Genomic DNA, 12,042 nt, shown 5'->3' with positions numbered 1-12,042 from the left:
TGTCTTCAATACTATTGTGGATAATCATGCTCCCTTCAAAAACATGAAGGGTTAAAGGTAGATGGAATGCCTGGTACACTCCAGAATGATCAGAAGTCATTTATAAAAGAGACAATGCTTGGGTCAAGACCAGGAACACAGGCTCAGGCCCGGCAAGCTTTAAGCAACTGAGGAACTATTGTGCAAGACAAATCAGCAAGGCTAAATGGAATTATGTAACTGCTCTTTGGGATTGTAATGGGAACCCGGGTATATTCTGAAAAACTGTCAAATCATGATTTTGGGACCTGTTCTATTCACTATTTACATTAACACCATTGGTCAATCTGTTAATTTAAATGTGGATGATACTATTATATACACTATTGCCCAGACTAGTTTTTAAAATTTAACTAGGCAAGTCAGTTCAGAACAAATTCGTATTTACAATGACGGCCTAGGAACAGTGGTTTAGCTGCCTTGTTCAAGGGCAGAACAACAGATTTTTACCTTGTCAGCTCAGGGATTCGATCTGGAAACCTTCCAGTTACTAGTCCAACGCTCTAACCACTAGGCTACCTGCTGGTTACTAGTCCAACGCTCGGACCACTAGGCTACCTGCTGGTTACTAGTCCAACGCTCGGACCACTAGCCTACCTGCTGGTTACTAGTCCAACGCTCGGACCACTAGGCTACCTGCTGGTTACTAGTCCAACACTCGGACCACTAGGCTACCTGCTGGTTACTAGTCCAACGCTCGGACCACTAGGCTAAATGCTGGTTACTAGTCCAACGCTCGGACCACTAGGCTACCTGCTGGTTACTAGTCCAACGCTCGGACCACTAGGCTACCTGCTGGTTACTAGTCCAACGCTCGAACCACTAGACTACCTGCTGGTTACTAGTCCAACGCTCTGACCACTAGGCTACCTGCTGGTTACTAGTCCAACGCTCGGACCACTAGGCTACCTGCTGGTTACTAGTCCAACGCTCGGACCACTAGGCTACCTGCTGGTTACTAGTCCAACGCTCTGACCACTAGGCTACCTGCTGGTTACTAGTCCAACGCTCGGACCACCTGCCGTCCCTATTGATCTGGCTGTGTCAAAACTAGTCTGATTTTATAGCTATGTAGGAATCCCTTGCCGATTTAAAACTTGTGCCTAATATGGACAAAACTAAATACATGTTTTTAAACTCTCGTAAGAACGTTTCAGATTAACTACATGTTCACTCATTAGATGGTTCTCCAATCGAACGTGTTCCTGCATATAAATAAGGCATTTGGATTGATATGGATTTTAAAAAGACATAGATGAGCTGGTTAAGAAGCTAAGACTTAAAGCGGTCTTTTTTTCTACAGAAAACGATGGTGCCTTTCTCTCAGCAGTAGGAAGCAGATTATTCAGTCAACCTTATTCATCCGTTCTTGATTATGGTGATTATTTATCCAAATGCAGTTGCTACTAGTCTTAAAGCTATGGATTCCATCTACCACGTTGCCCTACGTTGTTATGGGCAACAGATTTGATATTCATCACAACACTGCATCCTGTATCAAAAGGTTGGCTGGACTTCGCTAAAGACCCGTAGGTCTCTACATTACTCCCTTTTTGTTTACAAGGCCCTGCTTCATAAACTTCCGTCTTATCCAACTTCGCTTTTGAAGTATAGACATCCGAGTTGCCTAACCCGTTAACTCGACGTTCCTAGGGTCTCCACCGAACTAGGTAAATCTGGTTTTAGCTTAAATGCACCACATTGCCCCAAATAATATAAATACATTTCATTTTGATGTTCTGGTGCTGTTTTGAGGCAATTTAATGTATTGATTGGAGACTTACTTGTGGAGGAATGTAACTTTTTCCTGAATGCTTTGTTTTAATAGTGCTTAACATGACTGTGTTTTGTATTGTAATATGTTGGCTATATTTATATTGTATTATACAGGGCACATCTGGAAAAGAAACATAGGCCTCAATTTCTTCCCTGTTAAAATAAAAGGTTAAAAAAAGGTGCATGATTAGCCCATATTACTGTCCTGCCTGAGCATTTCCAAATGTAACAAGTACATTTGGGTGTCAGGGAAAATGTATGGAGTAAAATGTACATTATTTTCTTTAGAAATGTAGTGGAGTAAAAGTTGTCAAAAATATAAATAGTAAAGTACAGATACCACCAAAAGAAAAACACAAGTAGTACTTAAGTACTTTTCACCACTGTGTATACCAACTCATTCATATGTCACTGCTTATTGTTTGTCCTAACGCACAGCCATTGTTCAGGAAATCTCTTCTCCAGAAGACGTCTTCATGCACAGCTCTTTGGTCTGGGAAGATGTGGCATATCTTAAGACCAGGTTAGGACCGTTGCCCCATCTTCCCTGTATGATCCTCCAACCAGAAGACCAGGTTAGGACCGTTGCCCCATCTTCCCTGTATGATCCTCCAACCAGAAGACCAGGTTAGGACGTTGCCCCATCTTCCCTGTATTATCCTCCAACCAGAAGACCAGGTTAGGACGTTGCCCCATCTTCCCTGTATGATCCTCCAACCAGAAGATGTCTTAAGACCAGGTTAGGACGTTGCCCCATCTTCCCTGTATGATCCTCCAACCAGAAGACCAGGTTAGGACGTTGCCCCATCTTCCCTGTATGATCCTCCAACCAGAAGACCAGGTTAGGACGTTGCCCCATCTTCCCTGTATGATCCTCCAACCAGAAGACCAGGTTAGGACGTTGCCCCATCTTCCCTGTATGATCCTCCAATCAGAAGACCAGGTTAGGACGTTGCCCCATCTTCCCTGTATGATCCTCCAACCAGAAGACCAGGTTAAGACGTTGCCCCATCTTCCCTGTATGATCCTCCAATCAGAAGACCAGGGAAATGCCAGTGATCCTGACTCTCGTCATCCAGGATGTAAGTTAGGTTGATAGGTAGTTCTGTGTCTGGTCATCTCCTGCCTACAGATGGTCCTGCCCCAGCCCTCGCCGTGCTTTGTAGAAAGCGCTTAAAGGGATTCATTTGATTGAGTATCTCTCTATCCTACATCACTCTCTGTCCCCTTCCTAATCTCCAACTGAAATACACTTCTAGTAACATCTTATTTGAATTGGCTTCTTTAATGCCAACATAAAGTTGTCATAAACATGACTTTGAGCTTGACATAAATATCATAAACTGTAATAACATGTTATGATAATTAACGAGACTTTGTCGGTCTCCACTACAAAAGCTGTCACAAAGAACGATGCACTGAAACCAAAGTCATGTTTATTACAACCTAATGTAGGCACCATAAGACATTTTGAAATCCTATCTGTTGAGCAGTACAGTAGCCTGCGACACATTGCTGGATCAGTGATGGAACACAGAGCTTGGGACTAGAACGTTCTGTCTGCAAATAGATGATTGTGAGATCAGCTTTAAAGTTCTGAACCCTCATTGGTTTAAATGGTGTCAGCCATTTAAAAAAAATCTTGTATTCTTTTGAACTTAACATGAATTGGGGTATTTAGAGGAATATATAGGTAGAGAACATTGAACAGAATAAGGCTAATGTCAATAACTCAATTTTGACAAAAATGCAGATAAAACCCATACAGCTCTCTACTTGTTGCAGGAAACATTGGTGTTCATCGCCACCAACATCCAGTCCATCACTCAACAGCTACAGCAAAGAAAAGCCTTTTAGAGTTGGAGATAAAACCCACGACTGAGCCGTACACTTTCCCATGATGTTGGTCATGACTGAACCCAATGCAATGATCCTGTGTGATACAACAACTCAGGGAAATGGCAAACTGATACTTTGTACTGATAACGTTGGTGGTGATTGACCTCGTCACTTGGAACGTTAAAAGTGTCCTCACAGCGAGGCCTCGGGCCCTCTGGGCTGCATGGCCGCCCCCTCGCGCCTCAGGGCGGTGTCGAAGCGCGGCGTCACCTCGCAGCGCACCAGCAGCGTGTCGTCATGCACAAACCCCCGCTGCTGTAGCTCCATCAAGTGCAGAAAGGTGACGTAGCCAAAGCCCTTGGGGTTCCTCTGGATGGTGGGTCTCTGGAAGGCCTGCAGGTCGGGCTTGGTCTCCATCACCTCCACATGGTGCTGGCCCTCAGGCCCCTGGTCCAGCACGGCCAGCCGGATGGTGCCTTGGAAGGGCCACGACAGCTGCCCATCAAATTCCCCCTGCATGGTGTGAACGAACAGTGAGATGTAGTTGGAGCAGCGCTGTGCCGAGGCGTTTGGAGGTGGAGGGCGCAGACACAGCTTGTAGCCCGGCCGGCCCGTGTAGAAGCCCGGGCTGTGCACCACAACAGGCTGTCCGGCAGCCTGGGTACGTAGGTAGCCCGAGAAGCCCTCCAAGGGCCACACGTACACGCCCTGGCACTGCTTGGCCTCCAGCTCCTTTAGGTTCTCCTCCAGCGAGGTGACCTTACGACGGAGCTCCGCCACCAGCCCCGCCTGGGGGAATAATGATAATAGAAAACAAAATGGTCCTTTAGTTGTAGACGTTTTTCATTCAAACAAGTGAATTCAACGTCGCAAATGAGAGAATGAATTTGTATCTGTTCCACCTGAATGCTCAGCTCACGTAGCTGGTGGTCCTGCCGCACCAGACGTCCCTCCAGCTGCTGGGTGGTCTCCCGCATGGTCTGCAGTTCCCCGCAGCACTGGCAGGGGCGCCACTGCTGCTAGCTCCTGGGTGTGCCCCCAGCTCTGCGGCGGCAGCTCCTCGGTCCTCAGAAGAAGGTGGCTGGGTGTACCCGGTAAGGCTGTGCCTGTGCAGGTACTCAGCCATGCAGCGCATGTGCATCTGAGTGAACTCCTGCATGTGCTGCGCCAGGTCATTGCGCTGCATCTGAAATAGCACATAAAGACTTTAAAAAAAGAGCCACTGTGTTGAACCAAGGTTGGAAGTGGAAGCCTTGTCCAGTTTAAAAACCCTCTTTTGTTAGACCTGAAAGTATCAGCTGGATGGGAGTAGATGGGGTTTGTTTCAGACAAGGCAAAGTAGTCACAGAACATAGGTGGTAAATGACTCAGAAAGTGTTGAGGTTGACTCTAACTCAGTGACCTACCATCTCTCGACATCCAAAAGTGCTGAAGGTACAGGCAATCGGAGCCTTCGGACAGTCTGTGTCATAGTGAGATTCCAACTGAAACAAAAACACCACCGAGTCAGATCCTACATCGCTTGACCTGTGTAGAAGCTTGTTACAAAGAGATACTTTTTCCAGAGGAAAGGTAGGCAACCTATCTGTGTCCAGGGGCTGCATTGTGGTCCATTGCCACCCAGCAAAGTTTAGCAGTCCACAATCATTCATGAACGACTGAGTTAAACATAGGTTTGTGTGGGCCGCAAGCAGATGTGAACTGGACCAAAATCTGCCCGCGGGCCACACGTTGGAGACTCCTGCTTTACACCATCATCATCATCATCTCATAGGTTTAGTAATCAGGACTACTGCTCTACACCACCACCATCATCATCTCATAGGTTTAGTAATCAGGACTACTGCTCTACACCTCCATCATCTCATAGGTTTAGTAATCAGGACTACTGCTCTACACCACCACCATCTCACAGGACTATCTCATCTCTCTTAGGTTTAGTAATCAGGACTACTGCTCTACACCCACCATCATCATCATCATCATCTCATAGGTTTAGTAATCAGGACTACTGCTCTACACCACCACCATCATCATCAACTCATAGGTTTAGTAATCAGGACTACTGCTCTACACCACCATCATCATCTCATAGGTTTAGTAATCAGGACTACTGCTCTACACCTCCATCATCATCTCATAGGTTTAGTAATCAGGACTACTGCTCTACACCACCACCATCTCATAGGTTTAGTAATCAGGACTACTGCTCTACACCATCATCATCATCTCATAGGTTTAGTAATCAGGACTACTGCTCTACACCATCATCATCATCTCATAGGTTTAGTAATCAGGACTACTGCTCTACACCATCATCATCATCTCATAGGTTTAGTAATCAGGACTACTGCTCTACACCATCATCATCATCATCTCATAGGTTTAGTAATCAGGACTACTGCTCTACACCATCATCTCATAGGTTTAGTAATTAGGACTACTGCTCTACACCACCATCATCATCTCATAGGTTTAGTAATCAGGACTACTGCTCTACACCACCACCATCATCTCATAGGGTTAGTAATCAGGACTACTGCTCTACACCATCATCTCATAGGTTTAGTAATCAGGACTACTGCTCTACACCACCATCATCATCTCATAGGTTTAGTAATCAGGACTACTGCTCTACACCACCATCATCATCATCTCATAGGTTTAGTAATCAGGACTACTGCTCTACACCACCATCATCATCATCTCATAGGTTTAGTAATCAGGACTACTGCTCTACACCACCATCATCATCATCTCATAGGTTTAGTAATCAGGACTACTGCTCTACACCACCATCATCATCTCATAGGTTTAGTAATCAGGACTACTGCTCTACACCACCACCATCATCTCATAGGTTTAGTAATCAGGACTACTGCTCTACACCACCATCATCATCTCATAGGTTTAGTAATCAGGACTACTGCTCTACACCACCATCATCATCATCATCTCATAGGGTTAGTAATCAGGACTACTGCTCTACACCTCCATCATCTCATAGGTTTAGTAATCAGGACTACTGCTCTACACCACCATCATCATCTCATAGGTTTAGTAATCAGGACTACTGCTCTACACCACCATCATCATCTCATAGGTTTAGTAATCAGGACTACTGCTCTACACCACCATCATCATCATCATCATCTCATAGGTTTAGTAATCAGGACTACTGCTCTACACCACCATCATCATCATCATCATCTCATAGGTTTAGTAATCAGGACTACTGCTCTACACCACCATCATCATCTCATAGGTTTAGTAATCAGGACTACTGCTCTACACCACCATCATCATCTCATAGGTTTAGTTATCAGCTGAACCTAAAACGGCAGCCATCAGGTCTCCATCCCCACCTGGTCTCTGATGAGCTCCATACCGCAGTACTGACACACCACGTTGGCAAAGGGACACAGCGACTCATGAATCTGAGGACACAACAAAAACAATGTTCAAAAGGCTGTGTCACATGACCAGCTTCAGAAATAACAGTCTTATCCACTTTTTTTTCAGTGAACATTAAAGGGGAGCTCAAATGGAGAACGAACACAGTTTCTTACTGACTGAGACTTATGGTCATGTTTTCTTCGAAAGCGCTGTGCTGCTAGCTAAGCTAACTGAGGCGGTGCACCCGGTAGTCAATCCAATGAATCTTTATTTATTTAGGATAGTGCACTCAGCATGTATAAGTTGGTGATGCTTACCTTGCTGTCCTCGTAAACAAAGCTCTCTACACAGTCGGGACAGGACACAGGTCTCCGCTGGCAGTGTTGGTGATGCTTACCTTGCTGTCCTCGTAAACAAAGCTCTCTACACAGTCGGGACAGGACACAGGTCTCCGCTGGCAGTGTTGGCTTTGGTGCATCTCCAGCTGGCTCTTCCACACCGCGTCCTGGCACAGCGGACAAGGCACGGTGGCAAACTCACATTTCGTAACATGGCCCTGGCAGGGTGAGATGGCAGAGTGAGCTAATCATTTGGTTTCAACACGGCAACACGGTTGAAGTGATATGAACTAAGGTGTCAGCCATTGTCTGCGGAGAAGGATGCCTACATCCAGGCGGCGAAGCTCCATTTTGTCAGTGCAGCCTACGTTGGTGCAGCGCACCGTTAGGGAGAGGATCTCCCGCTTGGCAAAGTTATCTGGGAACAGCTGGTCTTCCCGTAGTACCTCGTTATCCACTGGACACCTCTGCCCTGTATCACTGGGGGGGGTGAAGAAAGAAAGAGATCAGTATGATGCTTGGGACCAGGGTTTCATTCATTAATCAACAGGAGAAACCATTTTAAAATGGAGGTAGGCCCTACTACCTGAACTTGTCCAATGAGAAGGCTCCTTTTTGAGATCACTTACAACCATTATCCTTTGAGGACTTATTCTTTTGAAAAAAACTGTCCATTTATTCATCATCATAATCAAATACGTGTCATTCAGCAAATTCAGAAAATAAAATGAAAAACACAGAATACAAAACATCACAACAGTGCTGCAATAACGATGGTAGCTTGGTACTGTAATTGTGGGGAAGTGAAGGTAGTGACAGAGCAAATCATGCAGAATATGGCCAATCATTTATCCATTAAGTCAGTAACCCAAGAGGCTGTCATTGCCCACCAAATCAGTGAATGATTGACAGTCATTGATAATCCCAACTGTTATGTCACGTGGCTGTTGTAATGCCCTGCTGTATGACGTATAGAGGTGTTCTGCAATTATAGAATCACCTGCAATGCCCATCTTATCTGGTGGCCGACAAAAATCATTATCGAGTTGAATGTTTACAGGCACACGACTATGACCTCACCAGGAGTCAAAGCAAAAACTTGAGTCCATCTCAGAATGACGCCAAAACATTTCTGGCTCCAGCGCCACATGGGGATGTTGAAACTCTATGGAGGGCCACACAGATCTTTCCATGACCGATTTGATTGTCAAAATCGATACGAGGGCCAGAAAAGGGGCATTTATATGAAAATATAGGTCTATTGTCATTTCTACATACTCTCTCTCGTTTTAGATGTTCCTGTGACCTGCAGGGTTTGTTTTTTTAACCCAAAATAAACCTCATGCGTCATCCCTATGACAGAAATGCTGCGTGGCGACATAACCATTGGCTAACCCCGGCACATTGACACAGATGCTGTACTGCTGTAATAGTAAGGTTGATTCATGAAATAAATAAATGACCTTTAACCCCTGCATCTCTCATTAGAGGAGCTGTGATTATAAAACGCCCAGTAGTTCAGTTCTCTGTCCTCAACAACTTTAATGTTGACAATAAACATGCAGAGATAATTGTGGGTGCAGGGGTAAAGGAATAAGCATATATTGTTATTTCAATCCTGGAGGGTATTTTCCCAAAGCAGGATACAGAAAGTTAGATAACTAACATGTAAATGTATCATTATCCTGTAAGTATTGGTACCGGGGAGGCTTACCGAATGGACTTCTCGATGCAGCTACGGCAGAAGCGATGGCCGCACGGCGTCTGCACAGCTGCCCTCAGGGCCATGAGGCAGATGGGGCACTCGTACTTGCTCTCCAGTGGAGGGTCGAACTCCACGTCGTAGCCTTGCAGTGGGGCGCCGCCCTGTAGGCTGGTGGGGGTACTCTCCGTGGGGCTCAGCGCAGAGTCGCTGCCCTCTTTCTCCAGCATGGCCAGCGCACAGTTGGACAGCTGTGACGCGGCCGCCCCACCACAACACGCTTCATCATTCTCCAGGCTGCTCTTATCACTCTCAAAGCAGGACATCTACACAGTGCGGAGAGAAACGTGGAGAAAGAGAGATACGAGCCATTACCCCTCCACAAGTATTCACAAAGTGTTTAATTACACTGAAAAATATGCCTTCTGTGGAAATCACTGGGCTATGTTTCTCTCTCAGACGGTTGGAATGTTTCCTTCTTGAAATGTGTGTCATCAGTTCCACTTGGACTCAACTGTCTCCTGAGCTCTGTTCTCAGATCAGCCCGAGATAAGAAACTTCATAATGACTGTACATGACTCAGGGGACCAAAGGTACGGACATGCCACAAAGGAGACAACACCTAGCGAACATCCTCAATTCAATGCCTTTTGCGTTAGCCAATTGACATGGTGGTTACAGTCTGAAACTACAGTAATTTGCCTATATAGGGCTATAAATTATATTGCGAGGTTAGAAACCAGCAATCTGGGTTGCTAGCTTGTCAGGTCAGGGGCCAATAGGCGGGGGAATCTCAGTTCCTCATGCATTTCAAGCAAAGTAGCTGGATAGCTAATATTTCAGATAGTATGTCAATATCTGTAAACAACAAAAACCTGTCTGACCTCGTGGTAAGATAAGTGGTTAGCTGTTCAATATCAGTATGAGAAGACAAGTTCAAAAGCAAGTAATAATCACAAATCATTGCACAACAAGTTAATGTTAGCTGGCTAGCGGTGTGGTAGCGATGATGCTGACACGGAACTTCGAAGTGCTTGAGATGTCATTTCAACAAACTAACAAAACTAAACACTGTAATAAACACATGTATGCATAATTCGTGTATTAGTCTATGGTGTTGGAATATTTGACAATATGCGTGTTAATGCTTACCGTAGCCTTGAAAGTACATCCGTTTTCTTGACTGACTCTCCTTAGCTAATTAATTACTTCCTGCATTTTCATCATCCTTCTTCTCTGCCTCATTGGTGGTTTATGCCGGGTGGCAAAGGAATAAGTAGGACATTACCGCCACTGACTGGACGGGGTGAAAATAAAAACAACGGTTCTAATTTTATTCAGAAACACATTCTACAGTTTTTATTTAATTAAAGAAACACAATCGAGATGTAATTTAAACACTTTATACCGTTGTTTTTAATGACAAAAGGGTCATCAGAGCAACTTATACAAATACATACACATTCTTCCCCTAGGAACCTTTTTTCACCCCTACATCAATCTCTTCCTTCACCACCACTTGGTTTCCAACGTCCTTATTATATCCTCCATATTTTCAGTGCTTGTTTGAAAACATCCTTGTCTGCTAACCCCTCATGACCTCTAGGGCCACTCTGCAGCTCATGGCCACCCTGCAGCTCACACAGGTGTGGGTGTAGTCCTCATCCCCAAGTTTCATCTCCTCATATCTCTTCAGCTCAGAGTCCTGAGTGGCCAACATCCATTCAAGCACTGACTGCACTTCCTTTGTAGGTGGTTGGGCTTCTAGTATGACAAAGGTTCTTCCTTTAATCCCATTGTACTGCAATGCAAACAGAGTGATCAAAGCCCAAGTCAGTTTAAAAGCTAAAATAAAAAATATAAACAATATTATTCCGTCTTTAAAAATACCTATTCCTATATTATTTGATTCATTCATTGGTGATTTTAGTTGTGACCTGTGAGTCTAAACACGGTCAGCCTCCAACTTACAGGCAGCTTTCTTGGTGAGGTGGAGACAGACTGAGTCACTCTGCAGCGCAGCAGAGACAGGGGTATTTGTCTGGTGGTGGGGTGCTCTTTGCAGCAGAAGCTGAACACACTGGCAGCCAGGTAAACATCCCAACGATCAGGATGTTCTTTCACCAAATCTGACACCAACCTGTCCAGGTATATGATAAAACATGTGTGAAACAAAACACATGCCTATTATAACAAGTCAGCTGGGATAGTATGTCATGTGTTTGGATTCAGAAAACTGACAAAAGATTATTGCAATCATTACCCAGTTCTATTTTACGCTTCTTGAAAAATGATTCACAAGTTAAGCAATGTCTGGGTTGCAATGCACTGGTAACAGCACGTGTTTCCGTTGGCGACTTCAATATTCTACAGTAAATTCTTCCAATCTTGCGACTGACTCACTGAACTGTCTTACAATGATAGAAGGCAATCAACCTGCCACATAGTGCTCTATCCACGCAGCCTATTCCCCGTCAGGAGACTGAAACGATTTGGCATGGGCCATCAGATCGGCACCGGAGCGCCAAGCCAAGGTCCAAAGGCTTCTTAACAGATTCTACCCCCAAGCCATAAGACTCCTGAACAGTTCATCAAAGAGCTACCCAGACCCCTCTTTTACACTGCTGCTACTCTCTGTTTATAATCTATGCATAGTCACTTTAACGCTAGCTACATGTACATATTACCTCAGCTAACCGGTGCCCCTGCACATTGACTCTGTACCGTACCCCCTGTATATAGTCTAGCTATTGTTATTTTACTGCTGCTTTTAATTATTTGTTACTTTTATTTTATTTTTTACTTATATTTTACTTAACACTTATTAGGTAAGCATTTCACTGTAAGGTCGACACCTGTTGTATTCAGCACGTGACAAATCAAATTTGATTTGACTTGACAAGCAACAAACTATCCATAAGCTTTTAAAATCTAGTGGCTGTGTAGCAAGGT

The 12,042-nt window shown here is 44.7% G+C and overlaps 1 protein-coding gene across 1 annotated transcript; it reads right to left on the bottom strand.

The window, feature by feature from the left end:
• Window positions 1-1,941: 1,941 nt before the first annotated feature.
• Window positions 1,942-10,314, bottom strand: LOC124026357 (TNF receptor-associated factor 6-like). The gene is given in 9 exon segments (XM_046339382.1): window positions 1,942-4,443; window positions 4,557-4,645; window positions 4,648-4,840; window positions 5,061-5,138; window positions 7,020-7,091; window positions 7,448-7,606; window positions 7,718-7,868; window positions 9,103-9,416; window positions 10,243-10,314. Coding segments are annotated over 8 exon segments (1,653 nt in total). The 5' UTR covers window positions 10,243-10,314; the 3' UTR covers window positions 1,942-3,846.
• Window positions 10,315-12,042: the final 1,728 nt, after the last annotated feature.

This window comes from Oncorhynchus gorbuscha, unplaced genomic scaffold (genome assembly GCF_021184085.1).
Source record: "Oncorhynchus gorbuscha isolate QuinsamMale2020 ecotype Even-year unplaced genomic scaffold, OgorEven_v1.0 Un_scaffold_2688, whole genome shotgun sequence".
In the NCBI taxonomy this organism is placed as follows: Eukaryota; Metazoa; Chordata; class Actinopteri; order Salmoniformes; family Salmonidae; genus Oncorhynchus; species Oncorhynchus gorbuscha.
The sequence above is the reverse complement of the archived record's forward strand: the minus strand, read 5'-3'. Positions and strand labels throughout refer to the sequence as shown.